Source organism: Ictidomys tridecemlineatus, chromosome 8, assembly GCF_052094955.1.
Source record: "Ictidomys tridecemlineatus isolate mIctTri1 chromosome 8, mIctTri1.hap1, whole genome shotgun sequence".
NCBI lineage: Eukaryota > Metazoa > Chordata > Mammalia > Rodentia > Sciuridae > Ictidomys > Ictidomys tridecemlineatus.
This window is the reverse complement of record NC_135484.1, coordinates 71845945-71865950: the sequence shown is the minus strand read 5'-3', so window position 1 is coordinate 71865950 and position 20006 is coordinate 71845945. Positions and strand designations below refer to the sequence as shown.

The 20006-nt window shown below is 36.1% G+C and overlaps 1 protein-coding gene across 2 annotated transcripts in view; it reads right to left on the bottom strand.

Moving 5' to 3' along the window:
* Rngtt (RNA guanylyltransferase and 5'-phosphatase) overlaps positions 1-18681 on the bottom strand; it is a 217301-nt gene extending 198620 nt beyond the window's left edge. Inside the window, exons 1-4 of one of the 2 annotated variants that reach the window (XR_013425011.1) lie at positions 18391-18681; positions 8229-8338; positions 2436-2539; positions 2249-2337 (exon numbers count right to left, since the gene is read on the bottom strand). Coding sequence is in view for 1 of the 2 variants with exons in the window: in XM_005324717.5 (XP_005324774.2) it covers positions 2249-2337; positions 2436-2539; positions 8229-8338; positions 18391-18454 (367 nt within the window). In the remaining variant the exon portion in view is untranslated. The remainder of the gene's footprint in view (positions 1-2248; positions 2338-2435; positions 2540-8228; positions 8339-18390) is intronic. The other variant, XM_005324717.5, reaches the window with a different exon arrangement.
* Positions 18682-20006: the final 1325 nt, after the last annotated feature.

Genomic DNA, 20006 nt, shown 5'->3' with positions numbered 1-20006 from the left:
CACCATCCTCACTAGTTTTACGTGTCTGAAAATTTAAACTAAAAAATTAGGTGTACTGCCCCAGGGGAACTAATAACTAGAAACACCTGACCACAAGGTTTTCAGATTTGGGACTGCAAAGTTAAAGTTCTTCCTAAAAATCAGAAAATGTTTCAGGCTTTTATATGTTTCAAAAACTTTAAATTTCCACTAAGACTATAAAATCTACCCACCCCATCTATTATCAACTGATAATTTAATTAACTCTCAACTCTGATGGAAGAATTACAAATACACCAGCCACTTTAGAGATGGTTATTTTTAAACCCAGGACAGCTTTGAAAATAAATGTATGTGAATTTTGCCACACCACCAATGTCTACTATTGGTTACAAGTATGTTTCCACATTATTAAAGCAGGCCAATACTTTCAGATCCTAAGAGTCTTTAAACTTAACTCTTTAATATCTCTTGTTTAAAAGGATGTTATCAGCAACCAACTCTATGGTCAGTTTCTGTTATTGTCTTCAGACTATTCAGTAAATAATTGACAATACACCCTGCACTCCCGAACTCAGCAGGATCAAAGCAAATCTACTTCAAACCACTATCAACAGAATCACTGTCAGTAATATAAAACAAATAATATATAATAGTATATGCTATAGCAGGTTTTATGATTTTTATAACCTGTAAAATACTAAACTTGAAAATTTTTCCTATCAGTTCTTCTGAGAATACAACTGCACAATTTATGACAAGGGAGGACTTATTTTCCTAAACCAGGATTATAAATCACTGTAAAATCATGACATCTGATTCCAGATGTTAATTCTTATTGCCAGGCATGAGGGCACATACCTGTACTCTCAGCAATCCAGGAAGCTGAGGCAAGAGGATCACAACTTCTAGATCAACACCAGCAACTTGGCAAGGCCCTAAGACATCTGGCCAGACCCTGTCTCAAAAAAGCATCCCTGAGTTCAATCCCCAGTACTTACAAAAAAAAAAAACTGTCCCCCTTTAAATTCATTACTACTGGTTTAGGAAAACAAGTCCCATCCCTGGTTATAAATTGCGCAGTTTTTGTGTCACATATGTCCTGAACTTTCTTACTAACAGTTTTTCAGTTATTCTGCGAATGAGGAAAAATATAAGCTACTTAAAATTAAATAAAGAAACAAAACAGGAGCTGGGAATGTGGTTCAGTGGCACAGTGCTTGCCTCACACATATGAGGCACTGGGGTCAATCCTCAGCACCACATAGGAATAAATAAATAAAATAAAGGTATTGTGCCCATCTACAACTAAAATTTAAAAAAAAAACAATAAAATTTGACAATAAGTATTATCAAAAATATTTGACAATAAAAATATTTTCAAATATATCTAAAGAAAAATTAGAAAGTAAATGACTCAAAGAATTTTCAAACAGTACATATGAGAATTTATGTCATCTAGCTATGAGGAAAAGAAAGAATGATTCAAAAAATTGCTAAAACAAATGATTAGTAATGTAGAAAAATTTAAATTAGATTCTTAATTTAAATCATATGATAATATAAACACCAGAAAAAGCAAAAAAAAAATATTAAAGTTAAAACAAAGCTTTGAAAATTCAGAAAGATGACTCCTAACAACATTTTTATAATAATGAAAAATTTGAAAATAACTCAAATATCATTTTAATTAACTGTTAAGTAAATATTAGAAATTATGTACTATCTTCTAATTTATTATCTAGATCTCCCACACTAGAATTCAAACTTCACAAAAACAGAAATTTTTTTTTCCATTTTCTTCATTGATGTGTTCCAAGAGCCTATGGCTGGTATGGAACAGCAGTCAAGTCAATCTCTGCCCAAGAAACTGTCCATCCACAGGGGAATGAATATAATGTAATACATTCGTATGTTTGAATACTACTACAGATGAATTACATCACTCTTAGAAATGTAATGAATGAAAAAGCAAGCTTCAGAGAAATACAAACGGTACAAAATGTAAACCAAAAAAATATATATATAGTGTTTAAGATAGAGGTTTTCTAACATTATGCCTGAATGGGAACACTTAGGGCTTCATCTTAGAAATCACAAAAATTGTGAAAATATATTTATTATAAAACTCAGTCTCTTACTTTAATAAACACTACTTGGTGGTTATTTAAAAGAGAAAAAACAACTTCCATATCAACCAACTTGCAAAGAAAGAACAGAAATGCAAATACAAAATAAAATATTCAATGGTGGTAAAGCCAAATGTTACCTATAAGTTCAGGTGGATTTCTTTCATTAAACCGCTCACACAAACGAATGAAAGTCTCAGTATTCTCAGTCGTAGGGCATTCACCATGTCTAATAATACAGGGGGAAAACATTTTTTTTTTTAGAAAAAACAATTTACAAATTTCAACGAAAAGTTTCAATTTAAAGACTCTTAAAACATAACTTACCCTTTACACTGAAGTTTTATATATTTGATTCCTTCTTTTTCTATGTCATTTCTGTCATAGAATCTTGAAGTATTTGTCAGGTCCACCAACAAGCCCATTTTAACCTTAAAAAACAAAAAAGCAGATTTACTAGTAACTGAACAAGTTAGCTAGCCAGGCCCTAAGCAATTTAGCAAGGCCCTAAGCAACCTGTCTTGAAAAAAAAAGCAACCCTGTACTAAAATAAAAAAGGGCTGGGGATGTGCTCTGTGGTTAAGCATCCCCAGGTTCAATCCCCAGTACCAAAAATAAATAAATAAATAAACAAGTTGATTAAATGGCAGTACTACAGTTCATCCATCCACATTGAGGGAGACTTTTTGTTTACTCTGCCACTGAACAATTTACACTGATAGTACTACTTGGCTAAGTGTTTTTCAAGACAGAACTTAGCAGGCACTCAATGAGATAAATTAACCCCTAAACTAATGAAAGAAGAGGAACATAAGCTAAACAGACTCCACTTTGAACACCACAATAGCTTACCCAAAAAAGAAAACACTGGTGCCAGGTGTGGTGGCATATACCTGTAATCCCAGCAGCTTGGGAGCCTGAGACAGAAGGATTGTGAGTTCAAAGCCAAACTCAGGAAAAAGTGAGGTGCTAAGCAACTCAGTGAGACCTTGTCTCTAAATAGAATACAAAATAGAGCTGGGGATGTGGCTCAGTGGTCGAGTGCACCTGAGTTCAATCCCTGGTACAAAAAAAAAGAAAACAAAAGACTGGCATAGTTTTCTGCATCTATCTGTGCACCTGTGATTTATTAGACAAGAGACTGGAGCAGGAAAAGCATCCGTCTGAAATATGCCACAGATCTAGCTCCAGGCACACGTCATCCCAGCATTCCAAGAAACCATCACCAATCATTCTGTTCCTATCTATTGAATATACCATACTATATCCCATACATAAAATATTAGACAAGTAATTTATACCATATTTATGGCTTGTGCATTCCCCTATTAATAACCTTTCTATCTATTTTCTGAAAATACACTATAAATCCTAAAGTTATACTCTTCAAAAAGATGCAAGGTTAAATAAAAAGAGACTTTCAGGCAAATATAAGAAAACAATTTCCCTCCTCCCTTCCTGGATATCATTAAAAAAAAAAAAAAAGCAATGGTTTAAAAAAAGAACAAAAAATAAATAAATAAAACCCAAGCCTCATTTTCAGTGAATATAAAAGGCATATAAAATCTACACATTCAAGACAATGTCTAAGATCTGCCAAAAAAAAATTAAGAGCACTGCAGAAGCTTTATGAGAAGGAGGAAAAAATAAGTAGACCCAGGAGAGGCAGAGTTTAGCAAATACCAACAAAAATACATTTCCTGGGCTGGGGTTGTAGCTCAGTGGTAGAGCACTTCCCTAGCACGCGTGAGGCACTGGGTTCGATCCCCAGCACCATATAAAAATAAACAAATAAATAAAGATATTGTGTCCATCTACAACTAAAAAACATATTTTAAAAAAATACATTTCCTATAAAAGCTCACCCAAAATGATAGAACTGTCTCTCATTTACACAAAAATCAAGGAATATGGAGAAGACCAGGAAGACTATAGTGAAGCAGAAGGAGAGAAGGTAGAAAAGGCAATAAAGACACACAAAACTAGTAAAAAAGACCCAGTGCCAATAAATCTCTTAAAATGCCAGCACAAACACACTCCATCAAGGAACCATTCATGAAAATAAATCAGCAAGGGACTAATTAAATTATGGTACATACTTTAGAGGAATAATATAACACTATTTTTAAAAGGATGTTTGTTGTATATTAATATATGCAGATCTTCCAAATATATTAAGTTTAAAACTCAGGCATGTTGCATACAACTTTAGTCCCAGCTACTAAAAAGGTTGAGGACAAGGGTCACTTGAGCTCACAATTCAAGACTAACCTAGGAAACACAGCAAGTCCCTATAACAAAAACAAAAAAAGCAAGATTCAGAACAACACATACGGAATGCTACTTTGAGTCTAAAGGGGAAAAAATAATAATCTCTATTCCTGTTGCTTAAATATGCATAAGGAAAGAATACATTAAAAATTTAGGACCTATGGAAGTTGTAGTGAGAGACTAGACAGAGCAAAAGAGGGGAGATTTCATAATCTCAACTTTTTAAACTTGGATTTTGAAACAAGTGAACGTATTATCTGTTTAAAAATCAGAGTAGAATCACATCTTAGGCAGTTAAATTCTAAAACAACTGTATATAGTAATAAAGTATATATAGTTAAAATTCCCTTGTAAATCCCTTAAGTAACCAATAACAGTACACACAGCCTTATTTGTGCATCTCATTGGAGATTTAATCTCACCTCTCAACAAATTTGTTACAGCAAATTTTTATTTCTGGGTTGGAACAAAATTCATAAATTCTTCTGCTGAGCACTATCTGAAATAGCTGACTTGTGTTCAAGGATCATGTGGTATGAAAATTTCTTAACTATAATCACAACCAGCCTAGCAAGACAATCTAAGAAATGCATGCCTGAACTGAGCCCAAATAAAAGAACAGTTAATTCACATCTCTTCCACTAAATTCTGTTAGACATACACTCTAGAAAAAAAAAAATGGCAAGAGAAATAACCTTTACTTATTAAATTATCTTTTCTCTTTGTTTATTCTGCTTTTATTAAGAAACAATTATTGGACTTGCCTAATAAAGACTAGTCTACATAATGATTAGACTCCATTGTTACAGGAGAAAAAAAATGGCAAAATCATTTAAATTCCACACATAACAAAATAGACAAAAAGGCACACTTCTAAAATGCATACTCTCAGCTCTAATAATGAACTATTTTTGTTGTTGTTGTTGTTGTTGTTGTTGATGTTGATGTTGTTGAGTTTTTTGTTTTGTTTTTGGTTTTGAACTCCTGGGCTTAAGTGATCCTCCTGCCTCGGACTCCATCATAGGGAAACTACAGGCATGTACCACCATAGCCATAGTTAACTCTACTACTTTCTTCAGAGACTATATATTGCTAGACTTAAAGATTTACATACCATAATACAGCTTCTCAGTGAGCTAGGTTTAGAACTCAAGTTGTCAGTTACCAGGTTCAAAGTAAAAACAAATGTGGTAATCAGGCAGGAAAATGTGAACTGTTTAACTACACAGGAATATTTTAGCCAACTAAACAAACTGTTAACATACCTTAACTCCCACAAAACCTCTGATTTATGGATATGTATCAATAAGTGTGTGATAAGTTTGTGCAAATAATGGTTTATGTGAATATGTTTGAATGGTTTATGTGTATATATGCACATATTACATACACATATTTTCATAATAGATAATACCAATTCATAAGGAAATGTCTACATCAGAGAGTTGTTACAAGATTTAAATGAAGTTCTTACTCTATGCCAATTACTGTTCTACATACTTTACATGTATCAATTTTTTTAAAAGATGCAGAAACTGAAGTATGAAGAGATCATGTAACTTGCTTACAAAGCTTTTAAACAGCAAACCCAGGTTACCTGTTTATAAGCCCAAGGCCCTAGCACACTACCTAGAAAATATTAAAAATATTAACACTACATAAAATGTTAGGTAAGATTTATAATATGATTACTAATAATGAAAATTAAAATGAAACTATATAAGTAAGCAAAAATTAAAAATATAAACAAATGAGTCAAATTTACCCTGAGGAAAGGGATGAATAACAGGTTTTCAAAAATCTAAGTGGCTACTTTTCTATCCCATATGGGCATTGCACATACTAGACAGTAATATTCATTCAGTGTACTAATATAGCATACAGCAATAAGATTATCAGGAGTATAAAATATAATAGTAACAAAGACTGATGCTAAGGGTTGAATCATGTTCCTTAAAAAGATGTGGTCAAAGTCATAATCCTAGTACATGAGAAAGACCCACTTGGAAATGGGGTAACTGGGTGTTGGCAGTTACCAACTGGCAGTTACCAAGTTAAGATGATATCATAGGGTAAGCTCTAATCAAATACCTTATAAAAAAAAAAAAAGCGGGGGAAATCTGGACTGGGGCTGAAGCTCAGTGGTAGACAGTTGCCTAGCAACATGTGAGACACTGGGTTCTAGCCTCAGCACCACTTAAAAATAAATAAATAAAATAAAGGCATTGTGTTCATCTACAACTAAAAACATATCTATGGAAAATATACATTTGTGGGAAATTGGAACACAGAGACATATAGGTGAGCTTATATGATCATAGAGACAGACACTAAAATGATAGAGGTACAAGCCAAGGAAAACAAAGGACTGCAGATAACTGCCAGAGCTAGAAGAGGCATGGAAAAAATTCTCCCTCCAACCCTCCAGAAGGAATCAACCTTGCTAACACCTCAATTTCAAACTTCTAGCTTCCAGAATTATGATAAACTAAATACCTTTTGCTTTAAGCTGCCTAGTTTGTGGTAATTTGTCATGGCAGCCCTGAGAAACTAATGCAACTGGTATTATGACAGAATAATGTGAAAAAACAAAAAGTTTCATTTACTCTAAAAAAACAAAAGCTATGCTGGGTGAGATGGCACATGCCTGTAATCCCAACAGCTCAGGAAGCTGAGACAGGAGGATCTCGAGTTCAAAGCCAGCCTCAGCAACAAAGTATTAAGCAACTCAATGTAACCCTGTCTCTAAATAAAATACAAAATGGGGTTGGGGAGGTGGCTCAGTGGTTGAGTGCCCCTGAGTTTAATCCCCAGTACCCCCCCCCCAAAAAAAAACTACCTGATGTACACATTAAATGGTACAGTCACTCTGGAAAACAGTTTAGTACTGTTTTGTAAAACTAAATATGCAGGGCTGGGGTTGTGGCTCAGCAATAGAGCCCTCGCCTAGCACATGCGAGGCCCTGAGTTCGATCATCAGCACTACATAAAAATAAATAAAGGTGTTGTGTCTGACTACAACTAAAAATTTAAAAAAAAGAAAGAAAGAAAAAAAAACTAAACATGCATTTATCCTATGACCCAGCAATCATACTTTTAGGCATTTATCCCAGAAAAATGAATACTTAGGTTCACACAAAAACCTCAATAGCAGCTTTATTCACAATCCCCCCAACTGAGAACAATCCAAATGTTCTTCAGGAGGACAGTTAAACTGTGATATATCCATACAATTTAATACTACAACAATGAAAAGGAACAAACTTTTTGTTAATACGTGCAACAACTTGGACAGAACTTAAGAGGATTATTCCTAGTGAAAAAAAGGTCACATACATACCTTTATACAATATTTATAGAATATTCCCAAAGTGACAAAACTACAGAGATGGAGAATGGATTAGCAGCTGCCAATATACCTGGATAGGGGTAGGAAGAGGATGTGACTATAAAAGGATACTTTTCTCTTTTATAAAAAGGAAACATGAAGGAGTTCCTCTGTGGAGATGGAATAGTTCTGTAACCATCACCAAGAATTTACATAGAGAATCAAATTTCATAGAATAATACACATGTACACATACAAACATATGAATGTATATAAAAACTAAATGAAATCAGGAAATAATACTGTACCAATGTCAATTTCCTGTTTTTGATATTATACTACCATTATATGTCACCATTAGGAGAAACTGGAAGAGGAGTCACAGAACTTCTATACATAATTTTTGCAACTTCCTCTATTGATCACCTCAAAATAAAACGTTTGCTTTTAAAAAGCCACCTAAAGAACAAAAAAGAGATAAAATATATTAAATCAGTAGCAAAATAAGTTTTGCTTCTTACCTTTAGGCTCTTTAGATAATTTGAGAGCATACTGGGATGGAATCGATTTTCTTCAGCAACTTGACTATCATATCTTGGTCCCAGCATTGTCTTCAGAGGTAAAAATCTTCCTAAACAACATTAAGATGGGTAAAAACTTTCGTTAATGATAATGTTTCATACTAAACCCCTATAATTAGGAATTCTCAAATCATCTTCTTAAACCATGGTAAATGGAAAAGTAATCTGTAAATCCAATTATTCATGAATACTCTCAATCTAAATGATACTTTTAAAAAAGTGCTGCCTTGAATTTTTGAGAAAAAAAAATAATTCTAGAAATTGAGTGTTATGTAAGAGCAAAAGAAAAATCACCAGTGAATCGAATTTCCATACTCTTCCGTGCTAAACCACCATCATTACAAAGACAGGATGTTGCTTAAGTGGTAGAGTTCTTGCCTAGCATGCATGAAGTCCTGGGTTTGATCTCTAGCACTGAAGTGGGGAGGAGGGGAAACCCACTCTTAATAGACATGAGACTAGAAAATTTGAAGATGAAGTAAATTAAATCAATTCTTTAAATTCCCTGACCACATGACTCTTAATATGAGGCTAAAAGTTTCATTATCTTATGGACTTTATCCTATATCTCAGGATAAAGATCATGCTAGGATATGCTATTGTGGTAAGAGATTGGTAACAAATATTACTCTCCAAAGAACTAGTGAGTATAACCTCAGCAAAAAGATTGACCTTTATTTTATTCATTATCATAGCACAAGCATAGAAGTCACTTTGTATAATCCTATGTGTGTGTGTGTGTATGTGTATGTGTGTGCGTGTGTGTGTGTATATATATATATTTTCTATTTAACTGACTTATATTTTCAAACAAAAATTCAATAAAAAGAATACCCAGAGGCGGAGGTTGTGGCTCAGTGGTAGAGCACTTGCCTAGCTTGTGTGAGGCACTGGGTTCGATTCTCAACACCACATAAAAAATAAATAAAATAAAGGCATTGTGTCCATCTACAACTAATAAAAATATTTTTTAAAAAATAAAATAAAAAGAATACCCAAAAATAATATCTAAGTGAGGGGCTGAGGTTGTGGCTCAGTGGTAGAACACTCACCTAGCATGTGCACTGGGATCAATTCTCGGCACCACATATAAATAAATTATATAAATCAAGGTCCATCAAGAAAAAAAAATAATATCTAAGTGAAATCTTAACATCTATTCAGAAGCTTTAAACCTAAATTTCATGAAAAGATTTTTTTTAATTTTCTTTTCTACAAAAATTTAAAAACCTTTACATTGCTAAATTCAAAGGTCAAGTTTCAGTTCTCACTCTACTTAAGCTCTAAGCAATATAAAACAACTGATCAGTTTTTGATTAAAGAAAGAGTTCTTGAATCACTTTCTTCAGATTCCAGGGGAATATGTCTTCCTCATTTTCCTTCTACCTCTATGGCCCTGCCTTCTCAGCCTCTTCTATTGGCTCCTCCTTATCTTCTTGATATCTCCCTCTGGTTTCTTTTTTTGTTTGTTGTGGTACTGGGGGTGCTCTTCCACTGAGCAACATCCCTTTTTATTTTTTTATTCTGAGACAAGGGTCTCACTAAATTGCTGAAGGCCTTGCTAAGTTGCTGAAGTTAGCCTGGAACTTGTGATCCTCCTACCTCAGACTCCCAAATTGCTGGGATTACAAGTTCGTGCCACCGTGTCCAATATCCACCCCTAACCCCTCTATGTTTTCTGTCTCAGGCTTAGTCCTTGACCTTTCTATTCTTTGGTGTTTAACCCAGTCTCATGAGGTTTTTGAGTTGTTTTGTTTGTTAGCTTGTATGTTTGTTTGTTGTTTGTTTTGGCAGCCCTGAGGATTGAACCTAGGGCCTCTTGCATGATAGGCAAATGCTCTAAACTGAACTATATCCCCCCAGCCTTAGTCTCATGGATTTAAAAGTCATCAATGTGCTGATGAATTACAAATTTATATCTCCACTCAAAACCTCTCCCTTGACTCTAGGCTCAGATATCAAACTACCCATCTGAATTTAGTCAGTTTAGCAAACATCTCAGATTTGATATCCAAATATAATTTCTCAATACTCAATTTCTAAAATCTATTCTTTCTCATGTCTTCCCCATCTCAGCAATAGTACAATCATTCTTTTAATAACAAGACAAAACTTCCGGCGTTACCCTCTACTCCTGTGCTCTCATACCCCCATCCATCCATCAGCAAATCTGTCAGATCTACCTTCAAGAATGTGACCATTTCTCATCAACTCCACTTTAATCTCACCTAGACAATTATATCCTTTGTTTTTTTGTTTTGCTTTGGTTTTTTGGTTTTGTTTTGTTTTGGGGGGGGAGATTGAATTTGGGCATTCAACCACTGAGCCACATGCCCATCCCTATTTTGTATTTTATTTATAGACAGTGTCTCACTGAGTTGCTTAGCACCTTGCCATTGCTGAATCTGGCTTTGAACTTGCAATTCTCCTGCCTCAGCCTCCCAAGCTGCTGGGATTACAGGCATTAACAAACAGTCAATAAGTACCCTCTATGTAACAGGATTTGTTCCAGGTGTGTAAAATACATTAGTGAAAAGAAAAACAGAAAATTGCCTGCCCTCATATCATTTAAATTTGATTAGGAGCAGATATGCCATTAATGATAGACTAATAAATAATATGTAAAAAAAAAATCCATCCACTTAGACCTTATTTCCTTTTCACTATTGCTTCACAGGTTTAATGCTATTTCCACCAGCTCCTTTAGACTTCATTTTCCTTCTTATCCCATGTATGAGTCCATACCTGATATTTTCAGTTCCCTTGCTCTGCCCCCATGACTCAGTCAATGAACTCAATCACTGACTTTTGTGGGCCTACACCTCACAGCTGAGACTTTCTAGAGAAATCTCAGCACAAATGATGAGTGATACTATAAATCATAATAACCAATCCAAAATGCAATCCCACCACATACTAACTTCAAGGTTAAATAACTGTATCATACCTTTTCCTCCTTAATAATATAGCAAGCTTCTCCACCTCTTTTTTTTTTCAATAGTTTTACTGGTACAATATATTAATATATAATAGTAGAATTTGTTGTTAAATATTTGTACACACACATAAAAATATAATTTGGTCAATATATGAGAGAAAACCCGCGAACCTTGACTTTCTGAGTTTGGCTGATTTCACTTAACATAACGCTTTCAAGTTAGATCCATTTTCCTGAAAATGATATAGTTTCATTCTTCTTTATGGCTGAATAAAACTCCATTTTATGTATATATATAAAACACATTTTCTTTATCCATTGATGGACATCTAGGCTGGTTCTACAATTTAGTTATTGTGATTGTGATAGTATAAATATGGGTATGCATATGTCATTACAGTATGACAACTTTAATTTTTAGCATAAATAAGAGTGGTATAGCTAGGTCACATGGTGGTTCTATTTCTAGTCTTTTGAGGAACATCCTGCTAGGTTAAACACTAATCTGTGTCTAGGAAAGCATGCAGTAAAATAAGAACTCCAAGAATGGGGTAAGGAGGGAAATGAAGAGGGGCCACCTCCCTTATCACCAATGGGTAAGAGAGGATCTGAAGAGAGAGATCCTGGTTATAAAATAAAGGTGTGGCCACAACATCTGAAGAAATCCACCTATGTAATGGGAATGCAACCTATCCTATATATTTCCCCTACTTGCAGGCAATGGTACAGCATGACCCTCCACAACCAAGGAATAAGAAATAAAATGTTCAAAACCTCTCCATTGCTGGGCATGGAAGCCCATGCTTGTAATCCCAGTAGCTAGGAAGGCTGAGGCAAAAGGATTGCCAAATTCCAGGCCTGCTTCAACAACTTAGAGAGGCCCTAAGAAATTTAGTGAGATCCTGTCTCAATATAACAAAAAGGGCTAGGGATGTAGCTCAGTGGTTAAGTGCCCCTGAGTCCAATTCCTGGTACCCAAAAAAAAAATAAAACAAAACCTCTCTGTTTAGTCCTCTAAGTTCTTCTGGGGGGATTGGAAAACATGCTGAGGCATTTGTAGTCCTAGGATTGAAGACCTCCAAACTGATTTCCATAGTGGCTCTACTAATTTATAATCCCACCAAGAATGTAAAAGTGTACTTTTTTCCCACCACATACTCTCCAGCATTTATTATCATTTATATTCTTGATGGCTTTTCCATTCTAACTAGAGATGAAATCTCTGTGCAGTTTTGACTTGCATTTCCCTAACTAATAATAATGTTCAACATTTTTCATATTTGTTGGCCATATTTTAGGGGTTTTTTGTTGTTGTTGTTGTTGTTGTTTTGTTTCTGTTTGTACCAGTGAGTGAACCCAGTGGCACTTAACTACTGAAACAGAGTCTCTCTCTTTTTTTTTTAATTTTGAGACAGGGTCTCATTAAGTTGCTGAAGCAGGCTTAGAACTTCGATTCTTATGCCTCAGCCTCTTAAACTGCTGGGATTACAGGCATGCCCCACCACACCTGGCATATTTTCTCTTTTAAGAGTCTGTCTAGTGATTCACCCATTTATTGAGTTATTTGGGTTTTGGGTAAGTTTTTAGAATTCCATTATATAGTTTGTATATTAATCCTGTCAGAAGCGTAGCTAGCAAAGATTTCCTCACATTCTGTAGATTCTCCCTTCACATTTTCAATTGTTTCCTTTGCTGTGCAGAATTTTTTAATGATGCCATCCCATTTGTGAATCCTTGGTATTGTTTCCTGAACTTTAGGGGTCTTACTGAGAAAGTTGTTGCCTGCATCTATAATATGCTAGAGTGTTTACCCTTCATTTTCCTCTAGCAGTTGCCAAGTTTCTGGTCTAATTAATAAGTCTTTGACCCATTTTGAGTTGACTTTTGTGCATGGTGAAAGATATTGATCCAGTTTCATTCTTCTGTATGTAGCTAATCAGATTTCCCAACACCATTTATCTTTTCTCCAAAATGTTTTTGGTGCCTTTGTCAAGCATCACATCTACCCTCACTGCCATCTATTTTGTTTCATTGGTCTATGTGTGTGTTTTTATGCTAGTACCATGTAGTTTCTGCTACTAAAGTTCTGTAGTATAATTTGAAGTCAGATATTTTGATGCTCCCAGTATCACTTTTATAGCTTAGAATTGCTCCGTCTATTCTGGATCTTTTATTATTCCATATGAATTTTAGGGTTGCTTTTTTGCTAATTTCATGAAGAACATCATTGGTAGTTTGACAGGGATTGCATTAAATCTATGTTTTGCTTTTGGCAGTATGGCCACTTTAACAACATTAATTCTGCCTATCCATGAACATGGTAGATCTTTCCATCTTCTAATTTTTTCTTTAATTTCTTTCTTCAGTACCTCAACACAGAGATCTTTCATCTCCTTGGTTAGATTTATTCCTAGGTTGTTGTTGTTTTTTATTTTCTTTTAGGCCATCATGAATACTTCCCTACTTCTTTTAAAGCAACAACTATATACCTCACTAAAAAGAAACAGAAGCCACAGTAAAAAAGACTTTATGTAATGTTTGCCACATGTTAATGCTGTTTAATACATTTTTACATAATTTATTTACTTCTAACAGTAAGTACAAATATTAGCCCCATTTTAGAAAAGAGAAATAAGGCCAAAAAGACAATTTAAACTGCCAGGTGTCACACTATTAATAAGTGGTAGAACAATGATTCACAGATAGAGCAAGATGTGCTGAGTAAGATCCTCTAGTGATGTTCTCCAAAGCTGAACAGATTAATGCACCAAAACCTTTACAAGAGCTAAGGAAATCAGGTGAGACATCACAATGCCTGCTTTTAGTATAACAAAACAGTGACTAAAACCAAGATTTGGATCTAAAATCCATTCACATAACTGCTATTCAACAATGGCTCTCTACTATCAGGCAGAATTTTACTTCAGCTTTGCAGTTAATCTAGAAACATGTCTGTATATGACCCCATCCTTTTCCTCTTCCAATTAAAAACCATTCCCCTCCCTTCTGCTGTAGATTCTCTTCCATCTTGCTATTCAAGGACCATTAATCAGCTTTTCCTTTCTCCCCTCACCCAAAACATTTTCAGCATCTTGGACATTTGTTGGTTCATTCACATCAGCAATTAAATAAGCCCTAAACTCTCTTTTATCATCCTCCAACTTCATTTCTAATTCTTTTCACAGTCAAATTGTTTTTTTGAAAATGAATACACAAGATTGGGGATATAGATCAGTTGGTAGAGTGCTTGCCTCACATGCACAAGGCCCTGGGTTAGATCCCCAGCACCACCACAAAAAAAAAAAAAAAAAATACACATACCCCTACCTTCCTCACCTCCAATTCACTTAAGTGTACTTACTTTTCCATAATAATGCCTAATTTAGCTTTCGCATTCAGTCCAAGATAGCCCACAGTCTAACCAGAATCCTCTTTCCTCACTCCCTTCACTTTCCCTCCACATAGAGACATTTACATTCCTATAAAGTAGAACCATTGGTATGCTAGAGTAAGGAACGACTGCTATTTGTACACTATCTTTTGTCCTCAATGGCCTCCTTATAAGGAGAGTGCAGCAGATAACTGTAAATAAGGGATCCAGGAAACTTGCACAAGCTGAGAAAGCCAGATCTCAGGTTAAAGTTTTTTTCATAATTCCATACTAAAAATACACTTAGAAAGGAAGGATTATGTACTGTTAGAGACTGCAAGAAATAAGGTGAAAATAACTGGAAAGTGGGTCTATCAAGAAAAATGTAAAGGTTGACAAAGTGATCAATTTGCTTTCAGAAAATACAATGTTTATCAAGCAGAACTGTTTTCATCACAATTGAAAATGCACGTAAGGGGCTGGGGATGTGGCATGTGTGCGGCCCGGGTTCGATCCTCAGCACCACATACAAACAAAGATGTTGTGTCTGCCGAAAACTAAAAAAATAAATATTAAAAAAAATTCTCTCTCTCTCTCTCTCTCTCTTTAAAAAAAAAAAGAAAGAAAATGCATGTAAGAATGGTTAGAACATAAAAAAATCATTTCATGTTTCTTAAAGATTCTCACATTGACTTGTTTATATTCTCTTTCAATATCACTTTTGTCCATTGTTTATCTTTACTGAGGATTTCATATAAAATGTGAAGGAAAGCTAACAAACTGAAAGAAAGTTTGAGCAAAAAGTAACTATAGAATATCCTCTTTGAATAATTTTAAATAATTAGATGGGGCTGGGAATGTAGCTCAGTGATAGAGTATTTGCCTTGCATGTGCAGGGCTCTAGTACAATCCCCAGCACTGCAAAAAATAATATATAAGTAATTAGACAAACATACTGTAAATAACTACAGAATTAGGAAGTATTCTTGGCTTACTATAAAATCCTTTAATTTTTGTTTTAAAACTACCTTCTAGAAAAAGCAAGTTAGTTAAAATATGAACTTTTACTCTTCAAATGAAACAATTAAAAGAATGAAAAGGCAAACCACAGACTGGAAAAAATATTTGCAAAAGCATGTATTCAACAAAGGACTTGTATTTATAATATAAGGAATTTTAACGCCCCAATAAGACAAACTCGATTTAAAAATCAGCAAAGAAGAGCGGAGCATAGTGATGTACACCTCTAATCCCGGTGGCTGGGGAGGATAAGGCAGGAGAATAGCAAGTTCAAAGCCAGCCTCAGCAATTTAGCAAGGCCCTAAGCAAATTATGAGGCTCTAACAACTTAGCAAAACATTTTCAGACACTTTACAAAAAATACATGAATGACCAAGAAATAAATGAAAAGACAATACTGAACTACAATATTACTACACATCTACTACAATGGCTGAAATCAAAGACTAACCATAACAAGCGTTGCAGAGGATGTAGAACAAATGCCATTCTCATACACTGACAGTGGACTATAAAAAGTCCCACTTTGCTGTCATGTATAACAAATTAGAATAAAAAATAAATTTAAAAAATATATATTTTAAAAAATAGTCACCACTTTGGAAAAGAGGTTGGCAGTTTCTTTAAAACAAACATACACATACTTTATAATCCAATCATTCCTTAGAGATTTACACAAATGAAAGCACATATCCATATAAAGAATTGTACACAAATATTCATATCAAGATTTATGTATAGTAACAAAAACTGGCAACAACCAAAATGACTGTCAACAGATGAATGGATAAACACATTATGGTGTACTTATAACAATGGGAATACTACTTGGCAATAAAGAGGAATGAACTACCACATGCAAAAATCTAGATGAGTCTCAAAATAATTATGTGGACTAAAAGAAGCCAGACAGCTTGGCACAACAGCACACGCCTATAATCCCAGTTACTCAGGATATTGAGGCAGGAGGACCATAAATTGAAGAACAGAGCTGAGGTTGTAGCTCAGATGGTAGAGCATTTGCCTAGCATCTCTGAGGCACTGGATTAGATCCTCAGCACCACATAAAAACAAATAAATAAAATAAAGGTATTATGTCTGTCTACAACTAAAAAAATATTTAAAAAAAAAATTCAAGACCAGCGTGGGCAAATAGCCAAAATGTCTCAAAAAATAAAAAGGCTGGGGATGTAGCTCAGCAGTACACCCTTTGCCTAGTTTGTGTGAAGCCCTAGATTCAATCCCTAGTACTGAAGAGGGGGGAAAAAATGGCAAACACACCTCCAAAACAAATACATGTGTTACTATTTATTTTAAAATTCTAGAAAATTCAAACTAATCTATAGTAACAAAAAGCAGATCAATGAGAAGAAAGAAATTAAAAATGGGCAGTAAGATACTTAGAGGGATGATAAGAGAAAAATTCCAGAGGTCCTAAATTTAATTATAAGGGCCTGAAGACAGAGAAAGAAGCTGCATGCCTGTAATTCCAGCAATTCAGGAGGCAGAGCTAGGAGGATGGCAAGTTCAAAGCCAGCCTCAGCAACTTAGCAAGACACTAGTAACTCAGTGAGACCCTGTCTCTAAATTAAAAAAAAAAAAATATATATATATATATATATATAAAGAGCTGGGGATGTGGCTCAGTGGTTAAGCACCCCTGAGTTTGATTCCCAGTACCAAAAAAAAAAGAAGATGGAGAAAGAGATTAAGGAAATTAATCAGTTAACCACTGAAGCCCAAAACACAATAACAAAAACTGTTCTACCTTTCTAAATGTACCGTTGAAATCTTGACCCAAACCTCAAGTTGTTGAAACTGTTAACAAAATAATTTTTAAATTATTTACCTTAACTAATCCAAAAGCAAGGAAGACTCCTGATGGAAGACCGTCCTCCTAACCTAAAACTTAGCCCTGCTTTCATTATCAAGTCGGGCTTACCTACAGCCAATATAAATTCCATTTGAATAATTCATGTATTCCTTCCTCATTTTTTATTATAAAAACGCCTCTTGGTTCCTAAGTTACACCGACATCGTTCCAGCTGCTCACTAGTATTGCTCCTGGGAATTGCGGAGCCTTGTTCAGAGGCTGTAGTTTTTTTGTTTGTTTTGGACTAGCATCTATATGGCTTAATAAACCCTTTTATTTCAGTGAACTCTATCTCAGGAGTTCTGGTTTAGCAAGGTGATAGGACAAGGGGTGTGTATGTGTGTAGCCAAAACCTATCAAACTGTACACTCTGAAGTTTGCATGCTAAACTCTTTAAAGATAAAAAGTCCACAACAACAGTCATTAAAAAAAAAAAAAAAAAAAAAACTTTCCGATTCCCAGTCTTGATGTGGACCCATTGCACTGCTAGTCGCCTCTCTCCTTCTTGGCTTTCCCTTCATCTTAAGACCCACGTTCGTCTCTCCTTTGCCTCCTCTCCTTCCGAGGGTTAGGTTGAACCCCTAAACCTTCTCAAACATCTGACTAAGCTTTAAAGTACTGCCCTCTGTATTCCTGGGTCCTCAGTTATTGCTACAGGGGCCTCCTGTTTACCTACCCGTTCGCAATACTTAGCCTTACAGGAAGAGTGACAAGTGTCCCCCATCCACGGACCATCTCCCGTCCGCGTTGTCTCTCATCCACTAAGCTTCACTCGATCGAGCACTCCTCGGTCTTGAAATACCGCTAACGGGCACAGAACCACTTCCAAAAGCTGTGCTCTTCAGTAAGCCCACCCCTGGCTTTCGGGGAGTGGGGATTCGAACACCCGCTCCCAGGTTACCTGCCACTGGCTGGCCGCGCCGCGGACAGTTCAGCCACCGCGGTGGTATCTTGTTGTGTGCCATGTCGTGGAGCCGCTCAAAGCCGCGCCCCTTCGCCAACGCCCCCTGTGCCTCAGCCGCCGTCTCCTCGCTGTCAGATTCGCACCGAAGGTTCAAGGCACCCGAATCCTGGCCGGAACCCGTATGCCGCCCGCTTCTACCGGGTAACGTCAGCGGCTGCACGTCACTTTCATTCAAGGATGAACTCCACTGCTCTAGGCGAACCCACAATACACCGCGACTTCCGCCCCTTAAGGCTCCACCCCCTTTTTCCGAGGTCAGAGGGGAAGTAAAGGAAGTTCGGCAGAGCGTCAGCAAGGAGTTAAAACCACGGCGAATGGGAGGGTTGGGCTTCCCTCTCCCCGCCCCGCGCCTCTGCGCTCCGCCTTTCCCTGTCGGTGATTGCCTTTGCGCGTGCGCAATTGCTGTCCTAATGCAGAGCTATGGGCGGGGTTATCCTTTTCGCTTTAGAACCGAGAAAAGCTTCCCGAGGTGGAAGGAAGCCAAGGATCTTTCCGCTCGCAGACTTAGCTTCTCGTTTTGATAAAGGCATGGTTTTACCGCTTGACATCCCTGCCGGATCTGGATTTGATTTAGCATTTGGGAAAGTTTTCCTTAACGTGGCTCAGGGAACAAGTTTTAGAGAAATTCTGAGGCCCAGCGAGTCGGGAGGCAAGAGCAGAAGGGTCTCGCAAGTTTTGAGGCTAGCCTTAGCAACTTAGTGAGACCCCGCCTCAAAATAAAAAGGGTTGGGACTGTGGCTCAGAATAGAGTCCTGCTGGTTTCAATCCCCAGTACTGCAAGAAAATAAATTCTAAGCGCCAGAGATCAGAGCCCCAGAAATGAGGAATTTCTCTTTTGTGGGAGTACTGCATGCAGCATCTGAGATTAATTCTGAAACATTTTTAAAGTTTTCTGGGGCAAAGTTTCAAAGTATATTTGAGGGTCTCAGATCTGTCTCAAGCTAGGCTGGGTGGCGGATGATGAGGCAGGAGGACGTGAGTTCAAAGCCAGCATTACCTTAGAAAAAGAAGAACAAATCAGCAGCAAATACAGTAGAAGGCAAGAAATAATTAAAATTAGAGCTGAAATCAATGAAATCGAAACAAAAGGAACAATCGAAAAAATTGACAAAACTAAAAGTTGGTTCTTTGAAAAAATAAATAAGATTTTTTTTCTTTTTTTTTATTATTGGTTGTTCACAACATTACAAAGCTCTTGACATATCATATTTCATACATTAGATTGAAGTGATATGAACTCCCAATTTTACCCCAAATGCAGATTGCAGAATCACGTCAGTTACACATCCACAATTTTACATAATGCCCAATTAGTAATTGTTGTATTCTGCTACCTTTCCTATCCCCTACTATCCCCCCTCCCCTCCCCTCCCATCTCTCTCTCTACCCCATCTACTGTAATTCATTACTCTCCTTGTTTATTTTCCCAATCCCCTCACAACCTCTTATATGCAATTTTGTATAGCAATGAGGGTCTCCCTTTATTTCCATGCAATTTCCCTTTTCTCTCCCTTTCCCTCCCATCTCATGTCTCTGTTTAATGTTAGTCTTTT